This window comes from Vespa crabro, chromosome 15 (genome assembly GCF_910589235.1).
Source record: "Vespa crabro chromosome 15, iyVesCrab1.2, whole genome shotgun sequence".
In the NCBI taxonomy this organism is placed as follows: Eukaryota; Metazoa; Arthropoda; class Insecta; order Hymenoptera; family Vespidae; genus Vespa; species Vespa crabro.
In genome coordinates this window covers 534,146-548,820 of record NC_060969.1, presented here as the reverse complement: position 1 = coordinate 548,820, position 14,675 = coordinate 534,146, and the positions used below count along the sequence as shown (strand labels likewise).

Genomic DNA, 14,675 nt, shown 5'->3' with positions numbered 1-14,675 from the left:
TTTTTTTTTCTTTTCTCATTCCTTTTTTTTTTTTTAATTCTTTTTGAAATTTTATCATTAACCGTCCTATCGTAATTGTCTTTCTTAAAATAGAAAGAAAAATATTATGGCAGAATCAATAAAATTTTTTAATAGAGATAAAAGGACATTTCGCAAAGTATCCTTAAAATTTGTTCTTTAAGGTTTTTAACTGCTTAAAGACTTGTGACTCGTGTGTAACTAAGAGAATTTTTTTATGTAAATCCTTGTAAACTTATTGGCTGATATAAAACAGCCTTAAAGTTCGACTTGTTACGGCCCTGATTATCGATATAGAAATAATATATATATATATATAACAGAATATATGTATTATGATACATATACAGTGATATACTTGTGCGCCTTCCTCTGATGCCGCTACGCATATTGTAGTCGACATTCGTCGCCGTAAGAACATTAAATTTGCATAAGAGTTGAAATTTATGAATAATTTGTTGTTGGTATTGTTAATATACCATAGAATATAATTAAGAAGAGAAGTGGAAAAAAGATTTGCATATTATTCTATCTAATTTCAGTGTTAATTGATAAGCAACTACTGCATACGCGACGGTAATTATACATCTTTTCATATAATTGTGAAATATCTTGAAATATTGTCCCTCACAAAAAAGCTTAGTATTTGTAATGTTCACTGGCCTTACGCAGATACGTATAAAGAATTTAGATTTTATAATGCTTCTCTGCCATTTTGTATAATATATTTAAAAAATTAATAAAATTGCAAAAACGTTATAGTATAAGTTTGTCGTAATATTCAAGTTATATTTCAACTTTAGATTCTAGGTTATAATTTAAGTTAAACAATTTTTGAATTATATTTTTTGTATATATAGGAAATAGAAAACATGAGTTTGCCGTTCACATGTATAACCTGCCGTGTGGCTTTTAAAGATCTCGAGATCCAAAGACAACATTATAAATCCGATTGGCATAGATATAATTTAAAAAGAAAAGTAGCAGATTTGCCCCCTGTTACGGTAGAAGATTTTCAAAAAAGGGTTATTGCCCAACGTAACCAAAATGATAAGTCACTAGAAGAAAATATGTATTGTGGAGTGTGTGGTAAAACATTCAGCACCAAAAATCAATATGTAAATCATTTATCATCTAAGAAACATAGAGAGAAATTATTAAAATTAGATATACCTTATTCTGGATCCGAAGATGAGAGTACGGTAGATGATTCAGCTTTATCAGCTTCTGTAATATCTTCTATATCAAATGCTACAACTGTTAAAACAGCTGAAACTGGTAATCATAGTCAAAGAACTGTAGACGATATGGATATTGATTCTGATGTTGAATCTGTAGATTCTGATGAATGGATTGAAGATACAGATAATCCTATCAAGAATAACAATTGTTTGTTTTGTAAAAATCACAGTCGATCCATAGTACGAAACTTGAGACACATGACAATGGCACATTCCTTTTTTATACCTGATCCAGAATATTGTATAGATATCAAAGGTTTGCTTACTTATTTAGGAGAAAAAATATATGCTAACTATATGTGCATTTGGTGTAATGATTCCGGTAAGTGTATCTCATTCATTTGATTATTATAAAATTTATTTTATTTGATTAAGTATTAAAATAAATATTGTTTAAACAGGAAAAGCATTTCAAAGCGTCGAATCAGTCAAGGCACATATGATCGACAAAGGTCATTGTAAAATGTTGCATGAGGGTGATGCGCTTGTAGAATATGCACAGTTTTATGACTACTCTTCTAGTTATCCTGATGTAGAAACATCAGATCCAGATGCAGAAGTTGAAATACCTGAACTAGATGATACTGATTATCAACTAGTTTTACCATCTGGTAATGTGATTGGTCATCGATCTTTAATGAGATATTATAAACAAAGTCTAAATCCAAATAGAACCGTTGCTATATCTAAAAACGATAAATTACGTAATATAATATCACAATATAAAGCTTTAGGATGGATCGATACAAAGAAGGAAATAGCTGTTAAAAAAGCTAGAGATATTAAATTTATGCAAAGAATACAAGCTAAATATACTTTAAAATTAAATTTGAAAGCAAACAAGTTACAACAGCACTTTAGACCACAAGTTAATTTTTAAATGTGATTCAAAACAGATCAAAATTATTCAATTATATGATTCACAGCTATGTAAATGAAATATGTACTATTGGTATATGTAGCTATATGCTTTATCAACTGTAATTAATTTACATTTTGTAAAAATGTAATTATTATTTAAATTAAAATAAACATTATAATTTTCAGTTTTTTGCTTAAAGTCACCCATATGTTATGTAGAATGAAATAAAAAGTTTATTCTAAAGATACATTATACGATATAAATTATTATAAACTTTATTTGGCGGATATTCTTACAAAATAACGTATACATTTCTCATAACACGTGACACCGACAAAAATACTATTTCTCATAATTTGTATAATTATTTGCGAATGGACCCGTCATCTTGTAATTCGTATTTATATTCGTATATCTTACTGTACATTAAATTTTTCGTTTTGTTCGATAGATAAAATGTACAGATCATGTAAACTTTCTGTGTCTCGTGCTTTACCAACGGTTGCAACGAAAACGCAAGTTTGTTTTTTGAAACACGTTAAACGTTATATATTGTTTCTTTCGTTTTCGTATATTGCCATTAGAAAACAAATAATTTTTCATTACATGCTTATATATTATAACTTTCCATCAGACTATTGTCTTTAGTGATGTACACATCATTATGATATAATCTCTTATAATATTTAACGAATTCATATATAGATATTTTATTATATATATATATGTATATATATATATAGACATTTTACATACGCAACCCCTTTGTTAAGCAGAATTAGAATCAATAATTTTTTTAACTTTCCTGAATCAACAATATGTAAAAACGATCGTCAATGGTTGTTATAAGAATTGTTGAGCTCAGAATTTTTTATAACTTTGCTTGGAACACATAGACCAGGGCCAGTAAATGATTTTTTGGATTATTGATTTATACGTTCTAAGCAAAATGCGTGCTCCAGCTTTACCACAGTTAATTATTGTATAGACATATATGCATCTTTTTACGTCATCAACAAGTATATTAGAGAACTGTTATTGTCACAACGATACATATACTTTACATAGGATAATATACCTGTCTAATGCAACAGTTTTACCATCAGTTTTACTGCTTGATGAGGTGGTTCCGGTCTGATGTTCTCCGGAAGATCCGTGTAAGGAATCTCTGCTTCGACTTGAAAGCCATGCTTTAAACAAACTTTTTGAGAATACATACCAGTTGCATCGGCCTTAAATACCTGCGAATGTAAATAGAAATAATTCGTTTGATAAGAAATTCAAATACCCATTGAAATCATATACAACGAGAATACCTTCCAGAAAAAGACAACAATGAGAGTGCATTTTGTAATTTACACCTTTGTAAATGAAAATCATCCCATGCATATTAAGTGAAGTACATGCTGAAACAAAAAAAAAATTGTGTACTTCATAAAAGATATTGTGTCGAGGCACACGTACAAATATATATGTGCTAAATGAACATAGTAAAAGTCTATATATCGATATATTATCATCGTCGTTTTTAATTACGTGGTAAATGACAAATCGCGGGTCGTTTAAAATAATAGTTCAATTATAAATAAACACTTAACGACATCAAGTCATGCTTTTACACACAAGCACTTAAAATTCATTCCATTTGACATTCATAATGCTTTATATTTTTCATAAAACATTTCAAGCATGTGTTATCTTAATTGTTACCTTGAAACCAGCTTTCCTTGCAACTTCAAGACTATCCGACATCAAGACATTTGCCAAGCCTTTCCCGCGAAAATTTTCGTCGACGCTTAAAATACGACATTCGAATAATTCCTGCACGTTGTATTTCCAAAATAGATTGACCTTTTTGTTAACTTTATAGAGCTGTCCGAAAATCTTTTTAAATTGTTTGTCATCTATCTCCTCAAGTCGTCGACTGGCTTCATCCCTTTCCTCTTCGTTCAAGACACCATTTAGAGCCATACCTGCTATCTGTTATTAAAAATGTTTTTCTTTATTTTCTTTTCGACAATCTTATCTCTAAAGAAAAATCTTTCGAATAATTTCGCAAACGTGTAAATCAATCGAGAAAGAAATATTTCTGTTAAAATTTAGAAGGGGTAATTAAAAGAAAAAAAAAAAAAACCGCGGGAAAGGATAGGAGCATTCAAACGTACGGAATAGAATGATTTGCTTCGAGTGTAGTCAATCGTCATAGAGAATAAACTTACAGTTCCATTTTCGGTCACTAGCATTCTGGAGTATCCCTGCTTCAAAGTCAATAGACAATGTCTCTCAAGTTCGAAATGAGATTCTCCTTTTTTGCATAATCCAATAGCATGATTCAATGGTTCATCCGCGAAGAAGTTCCATTTCAAATGATCAATTGCATCGGCGAAACGATCCTCTGGAATCTCAGCAATTGTTAAATTATCAGACATCTTTGAGCTGGGCGGAGAACAAATTTTACGCGCACTGAAAGGAATTTTCACACGCGCATCTCCGTAACTAAAGAGGGTTGTATCGTATGAGGAGAGAGAGAGAGAGAGAAAGAGAGAGAAAGAAAAAGAGAGGTTCATATATTGATTGACCCAGTTCAAGAAAGTTCACTTCCCTACGATTATTATTAAACAATAGCTAGGCAATGACGTCTTTATTACCAAAGGGTCAAATTCTCTACAAGAGGGAAAATCGATAATTTAACTTTTCCTTTTTTCTTTTCTTTTTTTTTTTCTATACAGTTTAAAGGATATTAATTCACAGCTATCTAAAATCATGTTCATGCGCATGCTTTTCGCTTAACGATTTATTAATAAATAAATTTGTATTCGTCTTTTTATCGAAGAATTAATTAAGGTTAATAAGGGTGCTAAATTATCTTTAGTACTCGTTGTAATTAATGGAATTTAAAGAGGTCGTAGGAGGGTTGGAAGAATATAATGTAATAAACGTTAGCGATGGTAAATAGTATTGACATGTAATTTTTTATTGATGATAAAATATTACCGAATATTTGACGAAGAAACTATCAAATTGGACATTCTTCTCATTTTGAAATTATGCACAAACTACATTTACTTTTATATCTTATCAACTTTATTAACAATAACAGTATTTGGAATATTTAAAAAAAAAAAAAGAAATACAGATACTAGTAGAAGCTGACGTAGCGATAGATATACAATACTAGATCTTGCTAAAATAATTTCAAATTATACAATAATAAATTCTGTACAAGTGATTTTTTAGATATATAATCAAAAAATATTAATAACATTCATATCAATCATAATACAGATTTACTGTATAAATATATTTTTAAAATATTAGCATGGGTCTATGAACAAGGAGATGGTATTGTTAACGTTTATCTTCTCTAGATTTCATTAAATGAAATTGTGTCTCTTTAGAGTTGCAACTTATTGACCAAGAATGAACTACGAAATCGCACTTCGTGTCATTTCGAAGGTTTGCTCTTTCTGATATTTCTACTTATTTTCATGGATTATTTTTAATAATAAAATATGTACGAACGTACTCTGTACATAATTTAAAAGAGTAAATCCTCGTCACCTTCGTCCAACATATTCGCTGCTTCTGATTCTTTACCAGCAGCAATCATATTTGCTCTTGCTGCCTCGGACTGAAAAGAGATTTATTATAAAAGTCATATAAATAATTTTCTTGGATGTATACGTGTTATTTATATTTTGTAGAAATTTTGTATACCTTCGATTTTGCTATTTTCTTCTTATCTTGAATTTTCTTTAAACGATAGAACTCTTCTCTTTCGAGTTCATCCAATTCAGATATAATATATGCGAGAGTTCTTTCGATTCTTGGAATGATAACATGTTCAATGGCATTTACACGACGATTTGTAATTTTAATAACTTCATCTAGGGTTACAAAACTTGTTTGTAGAGATGCCAATTCTACCAATAATTTAACTGCTTTCTGATAGTTTTTCTTTAGTTTCGTTAATTGTTGTCCACCTCTAGCCAATCCAGCTAACTCATAAGTATCGCTACCATCTTGATACGATTCAAATACTGGAAGATTAACACCAGCGACATTGTCTTTCTTTGAACGAATCTTAATTTGTGCCTTAGTGACATTTTGTAGGACAACTTGATTAAAGTCACCAGTAGCAAATTTTGCTTCGGCTAAAGAAAAGGCAGCTTCTTTCATTACTTCTCCCATAAGAGTTTTTGTCTAGAAAAAAGCAATAGAATATATATTATAATATGAAATATGTACATAGTATAATTTTATATAGTACAATATATACATTATATAATTTAATTTCATTTTACCTCTATAATTTTTCCTAGAATCATTCTAAAACGCATCTGCAACGCGTCAGCCTTTTTCTTGAGTAATCCATGGCCTTTTTGTGCACCTTGTAGACGTGATTTCATTAACATCTGTGCACTTGAATAGATACAATAATGTATTTATTAAATCACATTGTTGTTATTATTTTAACAAAATTAACGAATGTTAATACTAACGAATGTTTATTTTGCGACTGTCAATTGTAATATAATATATTATGGTTATATATAAAAAAAAATTGACATTCTTGTAAAATTACTTGTAAAGAAAAGACTATCACAAAATTAATAATATGGAAGATCGTTTTGTTCAAAATTTATTTTTAAAGATTAAAAAGCGTAATGTATTTTGAAATAGGGTTACACCCATTTTATAAGTGACAGAAAAATTTCTCATTATAGAAGAAAATTATAACAAGTACAATATAGAAATGATCGTTTTTAAATAGACAATTTTTCTATAATGATAATAAAATTTATTCCATAATATACTTACCCCCGAGAGGGGAAAATTGGAAGTTTTTCTTTTCCAGACATATTTTCGATTACAATCAAGCAGACAGGAATAGGATTGATCAGCTGACTAGCGAAAACGGAAGTTCCTAGACATTCTAATCAAGTTATCGCGTGACTTTTAATTCTCTTACGTTCCAAAACTTATATTTCCTATAAAAATTACACAGACAATTTTCCAAATTAGAAATGAAGTTAACAATAAATATGATACAAGAACTGGTAATGTATTATTTCAATCGATTCAAGTTTATTTTTCTGATAATGCAATTTTTTGATGTATAAGAAAACTACGATATATCAGGGTTGTCTCTGAGATACAGCCCTGAGAATAATGCAAAATATTCTTCGTGATTGGTGGACGATGAAGTTGGTATTAATCAAAGAAAATAAAATAATTCAAAATTAAAAAGAAAAGAAAAGAAAAATATGATTACGATATCACCTCTTTATATATCTAATGAAATTTAATAAAGCTTTCAATATATTTCGTATATTAATTTTATATCAAGCGATTCAATATTTTAGCGATTTCGATATTTTAGAAAATGTTATTGTTCTTCTGTTGTTTTTTTATTTGAACGATTTCCAACAATGCAAGTAAATAATTATTTTATTCGAATAACTATTTGATTCCTTTTTCTTTATATATTCAAGCAGAACACGAAAATTAGATAAAAATAAAATGAAACGTTTGTTCTGTGTCAAACATACTAGTGCCGATAAAGCAGGAAGTCTTAGGCTAGGAGAGTAAATTCAAAAATCCCGCCAAAGTGGCGCCATGATAAGAACACAAATTAGTAATGCAGCGTGGGCTTGAACGATTGTTTTTTGTTTCTTTTGTTCATTCTTTCACTCATTTAACAAAAAAAAAAAAGAAAAAAAAAGAAACAGAAAACAAAAAGTTTCGAACAAAGTCACACGTATTAATATGCAATCCATTGAAAAAAAAAGTTTCTGTTATATATACGCATATATATCTAGTCACAATAAAGAAAACGATGTAATTTAATTATCGTTACTATGCTAGGGACTCAACGCGCCGGAACAACGACGCCATCTTATAATGGATACTATGTATCTATCGTATCGATAAGTTACATCGTTCGAGAATCGACATAATTCGAGTGTGAATCGATGTCTGATTTTTTTTTAGATACAGTATCGGTCGAGTCTTCGCGTGTTGTTTGCTTTTCGCTCTCGTCGGGTTCACGTGTGGAATATTCCTAAAGAAAGGCTGAAATGATATTGGTGTTGATTCTGTGACAGCGAGAAGAGACGTGCTCACGTGAGGATTCGTGCTATATAGCTAAGCATTTTTTAGATTTTCGAGAGGAATAACTTCAATTCACTGGTGCAGTTCGAAACGTAAACTTTCGTCATATTCGACATCAAAGTAAGTTTATCATTCTTACGTCGATTACTTTTGATTGCTTGTTACGTCTGTCCTGTTAATTCTTTTTTCTTCTTTTTATTTATTTTCTCTTTTTTTTTTACGAATTGGAAATAGAGAAGTTTTTCTCTTTTATCTATGAAAGAATTGAAAGGTAGAAACGAAAAAGGACGCGTAGAACGAAGGGTCAAATTGCGTTAGTAATCGTTATATATCTATAGATATTTCTTGAATTTTAAGAGACGAAATATCTTACGTCATTGTGTTAACTCACCGGTCAGCGACGCTTCCATGTTGTATTTGTTCTCGGTAATTTGTATATTTTTTTTTTTTATTTCTTTTTATCATTAATTTTCGAAAAAGGCATAGAGACAAACAGAGAGAAAGAGAGCGAGAGAGAGAGAGAGAGAGAGAGAGAGAGAGAGAGAGAGAGAAAGAGAGAGAGATAGAAAGAGAGAGACGTAAGCAATTTTTACCTTTAATTATGCCTTACATCGAATGATACTTTTTGATTTTTAAAAGGAGTTGCATTTTGGTCGATAAAATAAAAAAAAAATTAAAATATAAAGTAAGAAAAACCTTTCCACCAAAGTATATTCTTTCTAAAAACTATTCTTCTAACAATATTCTAACAAATGTGTACACACACACAAATACACACAATCATACATATTGCGGACACATTGGTTATCATTTGAATTTACTCGTGTCATCGCCGTCATTGTCAAGTATGTTACTTAACATGTAACTTTCTATTCCCAAGACACAGCGCCCATTTATGTTCAAATATTAAAGTAGATGGATGTGTATATATCTCTACCTGGGTAAATACATATATGTATATATGCGTGTGTTGTTTTCTAGTTGCGAATTACAACTTTATTCGTCTCTCTCTCTCTCTCTCTCTCTCTCTCTCTCTCTCTCTCTCTCTATCTATCTATCTCCCTCTCACTCTCTCCCCCCCTCTCTCTTTATCTCTCTCTCTCTTTTTCACTTTGTAAGAAGTTTAAGAATTTGAAAAATAAGGTACTTTCTTTTACTACTATCATGTTTTTTTTTTGGCATATCATTTATTGGTTTCGTTCTAAAGATAAATTGCTAAATTCGTATCGCTTGTTTGCACTGTAACTCATCAATGTCCTTCTTATTGTTGAATGTAAATAATATTTAATAATAAATATTGGCTCTATCGCAAAAATAGCTGTTCTTTTTAATGAAAAAATAAAAAATAATGTACGTTTTTATTATTATTATTATTTTTAAATTGATTTAATATTATTGTTTTAATGTTATTTTATTTGATTCAATAATATTGTTCATTTTTAATAATTCGTTTTAACTATACGAAATATAAATCTAATATATTAATTTTAAAAGTAAGAAAAAGTATAAGTAACATGTAAAGTAAATAATATATAAAGTAAATAATATATTATAGACTAAACATTTATGGATTAGATTTTAGTTACAATTTATTTATTTCTTATAATATGTCTGTGTCTGTATATATGTATATATATATATATATATATTTATAAATTTATATTTATATATATATATATTTATTTATTTATAAATACATATTTATATATATATATATATTTATTTATAAATTTATATTTATATATATATATTTATTTATAAATTTATATAGATATATATATATAATTTATATCAACCAAGAAATATGAAATATTTTAAAAATAACAATATTCTTCTTCTGTATTACTAAATTCATTTAAAGAATTCTAATCGACATTTATAATTAATGCGAATAAATAATCGTAATTCTGTAATATTTTTAAGTGTTTTTTTATTATTGATTATGAAACGAACTGCGTTTATAAATATTTGTTTTTGATTTCAATTTACGATTTAAATTTAATTATATGAATCGTTTGTAAAATAATTATCGTTTTTTTATGAATGTATTTATGTTAGTATCTCATACATTAGGATATATATGTTGTGTGGTTTCACAATATAGAAACGATCGGAATTTTTTTTATTTCTTTCGATCTTTAACGTAAGTATATTTGATACATAAATATATTTCTTGGACGTTAGTATATTTCTTGATAATCCAGTTATTTCTGTCTTATACAAATATCTTTTCACTATTGTTTTTCATTTCTCCATCCAATTCATTTTTTATTTTATACGGGAAAAGATAAGAGACCAACAATAAGACTCCATTGTTTATTCAATCTAGAAACAGCGTTCTAATCTTCGATATTACGTGTATCAAACAACGTATGCTATATTGGGTTACTTTTGTTTCTTTTTTTTTTGTTTTTTGTTTTCTTTTTCTTTAGTTTGCGCATACACACACACACACAGACTTTTTATGAAAATAAATGTTTTTTGAATTGTATGCTTTACGCATTATTAGCTTTTCTGTGATACACTTTATTTGAAAAATGATACAAATAAACGATAATCCATGTGTTTTTTTTTTTTTCTTTTTTTAATCGTATACTTTTCGTATCGAGCTACCAATTTTTCCGTTATACACTATATTTGAAAAATGATATAAATAAAAGAAAATCCATCCAAATTTTTTCAATCGTATGCTTTTCTTACTATCAATTTTTATTATTTCGTAGCTATCAGTTTTTCTGTGATACATTTTATTTGAAAAATTATAGGAATAAACGATAATCCATATAAGTTTTTAAATCGTATCCTTTTACCATTGAGTTATTATTTTTTCCCCTTTTTCTTTTTCTGTGTTTTTTCTTTATTTTTTTTTTGTAGTAAAATTTTGTAGTAAAATTCGCAAAAAAAATTATAAACAATGAAACACGATATTCTAGATGTAAATATTTGTAATCGTACAAGGGATCATTAATCACTGTCAATATGTAACGTTTTAGACGTCGAGTTTATTACTCCATTAAAATTTTATCATTTATCATTGATCTTTTATTTTCAAAGATATGGAGAAAGCCACAGGATCTGGTGGTAGCAACATGGAACCATCAGCACCTATGCAAGCGTCATTACCAACAGGTCCACCTTCTTACGAAGAAGCTATTGCTTATGGTGGAGGTTTACCTAATCCACCATACCCCGTAGGAGTATCGCCGATGCCAGTACCACCAACGTGTATGTTATATTGTATAATATTCAGACCCGTTGACATCGATAGAATAAATGACCTACTTTGGATAATTGAGATTGTTTAGATGATAAAGGTGTTAGAAAACACATGATCGATCATCCCGATCGAAAATTTTAAACAAAAGATTTGTGATAATACAAAACAACGAAATTAACGTATGATATATTCTTGATTAATTTGGACTTTTTTTTTTTTGTTTTTCGTTATATTCATTTGGACCGTATTAATTATAATTATAATGTATTTGTTGAAAATTTTTCGTGAAAGATATTAAAATTAATATTGATATTTACATACGTAATCGATCGATCATTAAAGTTGAAAATAAAATGAAAACATAAAATGTAAAAACTTGTGATAATATATTCTTGATTAATTTGCTTTTACTTTTTCACGTTATTTCAGATTAGATATATTTATGACATATTACTGTACGAATTTTAGATAACCAGCCACCGAAGCAGACTACAATGCCAATGCCCTCGAATTATGTCGTGCCGAATGACCACAGTGCATCGCAACCGTTTAATACGGATCAGAACTTTGCACCTCCGCCGGAAGTACGGATCATTCACCAACACGTAACCTTCGCCCTAGGTCCACACGCGATCAAAATGACTTGTCCGACATGCCACGCTGACATTAAGACCACTACGATATCGGATCATCAACCGAGTGCTCACATCTGTTGTATCGTACTCTGCTTATTGGGGTAAATACTTTAATAGACATAACGCTTATAAATATAGATATGCATGTATTTTTAACTATATATATCCGTTTTTTTTATTGATATATATATATATATATATATATATTAAATAATTTATAATATATTATATATGTGAATATTATATTCACTTAAATAATATTATATCATATAAGTGAATATTATATATATATATATATATATATGCTATATTTTATTTATCGATAAAAAATGATAATATATATAGGAAAAAAAAAAAAATAATTGCTTTTGTAAGGCAAAGGAGTTAATCTAACATAAAATTTCTTTCTTAACAATGATTATGTAAGATCGATAAAATTTTCATTTCAGATGTTGTCTATGCTCTTGTTTGCCATACTGCATGAGCGCCTTCATGAGCGTCCATCACTTTTGTCCTAATTGCAAAAATTATATTGGTACATGGAAAGGTTGATTGCTACTATAAAAAGTGCGTTTAGGTGACACGCACTTTCTCTCAGCCTTCCATGTAATTAGGTATTATGTTATTTCATGAAAACAGAAGAAAACCAAAAAAAAAAGAAAAGAAAAAAAAAACAAAAAAGATAACAAAACTATTCGATACTCTATACTTGTCTCGCATAAAAAGTAACGGAAGAATGGTTAATAAGGGTACCTACATATATTATAGCAGGTTGTGCTGCAAATAGTATGTATGTGTGTATGTATGTGTGTATTTATGTACGTACATATGTATGTATGTATGTATGTATGATGTATGTATGTGTGTATGTGTGTATGTGTGTATGTATGTATGTATGTATGTATGTATGTATGTATGTATGTATGTATGTATGTATGTATGTATGTATGTATGTATGTATGTATGTATGTATGTATGTATGTATGTATGTATGTATGTATGTATGTATGTATGTATGTATGTATGTATGTATGTATGTATGTATGTATGTATGTATGTATGTATGTATGTATGTATGTATGTATGTATGTATGTAAGCTCTACGCTTATTCTTTACGAAACATTCGAATGCAACCTATATGGAGTGATAGTCACCTAGTTTAAATTCTATTCAATTAGAATTAGCTGTACGTATGAGAGAGAGAGAGAGAGAGAGAGAGAGAGAGAGAGAGAGAGAGAGAGAGAGAGAGAGAGAGAGGGAGAGGGAGAGAGAGAGAGAGTAGAGCGAATGGGACTGAGAAAGCGATAATATATTTATATCATCGTTAATAAGGACGTGTAACAGTGTTATTCTTATTTGCATTTATTACATTTCATATGTGAATCTACTTCTCAACAAGGAGAAAGAATTTCGAAAGACATCCTTTTTGGAAACCAGAATACGTGTAGATACACGTATCTCCTTGAAACGTTTTTGATGTAACGAGTTATAGACCGATGTACACATACATACACACACGCACGCACATACGCACACATACACACAAACAAGTATAATATTTATATATAATTTTTATATATATATTATATATTATATATATATATAAATATATATGTATATATATATATATATATATACATATATATGTTTATATATATATATATATATGTTTATATATATATATATGTTTGTGTGCGCGCGTGTGCTTGTGTGGAAGACTGGAATTTAGGAATATTCCTTTTTTATTATATCATGTAATCTTTTTTTTATTTTCTCTTTCTAGTATTTAAAATAAATTTATAATTAATTACGGAAAGTACAACAGTAGACCTTTTTATTTTAGTATATTTTCATTCTAAAAGGAAAAGAATACGGAATGAAAATCGTCTGACTTTTTGTTGTACGACGGTGTTCATAAGAATTTTTATTTTTGTATTATGAAAAAAAAAAGAGCGAGTACTTTGGAAGGGATATAATATTAAACAAAGCGCACATAACGTAAATATTTTAATCTTTTCTATGATATAGGATGCAACATAAAATGTGCGCTTTATATATTCGAATAAAAGAAAAATAATTATAATACAGGGTGTTGAGTGAGTAATCATGATAATTTGTTGCGTTGTTAATTTTATTTTAATTGCTCGATGAAATATCATTTATATAAAGACAAAATGTCGTCTTCTTACGAATGTATATTGCAAGAAAGAAAGAAAGAAAGAAAGAAATGCTTTCAAAGAAAGAAGAACAAAAAGAAAACATATGTATTTGCCATAATGAACATATTTCTAAGAATATTCCACGCATGTCCTTTATATTATTATTATATATAATTTTATATTTGTATTATACGTGATATATTATATATAATATATACATTCACATGCTAGTATTGTATATAATAAGTATTCTTGTGTATAGTGCGATGGATTTGCCATTCCATTAATGGAAAAAGAAAAAGAAAAAAGAAAAAAAAAATTTAATTTTAATTCTACGATACATTCAAATTTATTATTTGATTTATTTAGAACAAGTATTTCGAGTATTATTAATATTAACGTCATTTATGTCGAAATATAGAAATTGT

The 14,675-nt window shown here is 28.4% G+C and overlaps 4 protein-coding genes across 5 annotated transcripts; 2 read left to right on the top strand and 2 right to left on the bottom strand.

The window, feature by feature from the left end:
• Nucleotides 1-70: 70 nt before the first annotated feature.
• On the top strand, nt 71-2,305 carry LOC124429591 (zinc finger protein 622). Its single transcript, XM_046975048.1, has 3 exons — nt 71-594; nt 879-1,581; nt 1,661-2,305. The coding sequence occupies exons 2-3, from the start codon at nt 891-893 to the stop codon at nt 2,137-2,139; spliced, it is 1,170 nt and encodes a 389-aa protein (XP_046831004.1). The 5' UTR covers nt 71-594; nt 879-890; the 3' UTR covers nt 2,140-2,305.
• Nucleotides 2,306-2,380: 75 nt separating this feature from the next.
• On the bottom strand, nt 2,381-4,703 carry LOC124429592 (arylalkylamine N-acetyltransferase 1-like). Of its 2 annotated transcripts, XM_046975050.1 has the most exons (4): nt 4,341-4,652; nt 3,832-4,101; nt 3,438-3,527; nt 3,123-3,362 (listed from the first exon to the last, which is right to left on the bottom strand). In XM_046975050.1, the coding sequence occupies exons 1-3, from the start codon at nt 4,548-4,550 to the stop codon at nt 3,498-3,500; spliced, it is 510 nt and encodes a 169-aa protein (XP_046831006.1). In that variant the 5' UTR covers nt 4,551-4,652; the 3' UTR covers nt 3,123-3,362; nt 3,438-3,497. The 2 variants fall into 2 exon arrangements, with proteins under 2 accessions (XP_046831005.1, XP_046831006.1); XM_046975049.1 differs by lacking the exon at nt 3,438-3,527 and having other exon boundaries at nt 2,381-3,362; nt 4,341-4,703.
• A 371-nt stretch (nt 4,704-5,074) lies between these two features.
• LOC124429593 (V-type proton ATPase subunit D) lies at nt 5,075-7,177 on the bottom strand. The gene is made up of 4 exons (XM_046975051.1): nt 6,943-7,177; nt 6,426-6,543; nt 5,839-6,324; nt 5,075-5,752 (listed from the first exon to the last, which is right to left on the bottom strand). Exons 1-4 carry the CDS (start codon nt 6,981-6,983, stop codon nt 5,660-5,662), a joined length of 738 nt encoding a protein of 245 aa, XP_046831007.1. The 5' UTR covers nt 6,984-7,177; the 3' UTR covers nt 5,075-5,659.
• A 935-nt stretch (nt 7,178-8,112) lies between these two features.
• Nucleotides 8,113-12,997, top strand: LOC124429594 (lipopolysaccharide-induced tumor necrosis factor-alpha factor-like). The gene is made up of 4 exons (XM_046975053.1): nt 8,113-8,355; nt 11,290-11,460; nt 11,921-12,188; nt 12,537-12,997. Exons 2-4 carry the CDS (start codon nt 11,292-11,294, stop codon nt 12,637-12,639), a joined length of 540 nt encoding a protein of 179 aa, XP_046831009.1. The 5' UTR covers nt 8,113-8,355; nt 11,290-11,291; the 3' UTR covers nt 12,640-12,997.
• The last annotated feature ends 1,678 nt before the right edge of the window (nt 12,998-14,675 follow it).

Coding starts and splice junctions, on each gene's coding strand:
- LOC124429594 (XM_046975053.1), top strand. CDS start 11,292: ATGGAGAAAGCCACAGGATCTGGTGGTAGCAACATGGAACCATCAGCA. Junction 11,461..11,920: donor GATGCCAGTACCACCAACGT/GTATGTTATATT, acceptor TACGAATTTTAG/ATAACCAGCCACCGAAGCAG. Junction 12,189..12,536: donor ATCGTACTCTGCTTATTGGG/GTAAATACTTTA, acceptor TTTTCATTTCAG/ATGTTGTCTATGCTCTTGTT.
- LOC124429591 (XM_046975048.1), top strand. CDS start 891: ATGAGTTTGCCGTTCACATGTATAACCTGCCGTGTGGCTTTTAAAGAT. Junction 1,582..1,660: donor CATTTGGTGTAATGATTCCG/GTAAGTGTATCT, acceptor TTGTTTAAACAG/GAAAAGCATTTCAAAGCGTC.
- LOC124429593 (XM_046975051.1), bottom strand. CDS start 6,983: ATGTCTGGAAAAGAAAAACTTCCAATTTTCCCCTCTCGGGG. Junction 6,544..6,942: donor CCAATTTTCCCCTCTCGGGG/GTAAGTATATTA, acceptor TATCTATTCAAG/TGCACAGATGTTAATGAAAT. Junction 6,325..6,425: donor TTCTAGGAAAAATTATAGAG/GTAAAATGAAAT, acceptor GCTTTTTTCTAG/ACAAAAACTCTTATGGGAGA.
- LOC124429592 (XM_046975049.1), bottom strand. CDS start 4,688: ATGAACCTCTCTTTTTCTTTCTCTCTCTTTCTCTCTCTCTCTCTCTCC. Junction 4,102..4,340: donor TAGTGACCGAAAATGGAACT/GTAAGTTTATTC, acceptor TTTTAATAACAG/ATAGCAGGTATGGCTCTAAA. Junction 3,363..3,831: donor CAAGGAAAGCTGGTTTCAAG/GTAACAATTAAG, acceptor TTACATTCGCAG/GTATTTAAGGCCGATGCAAC.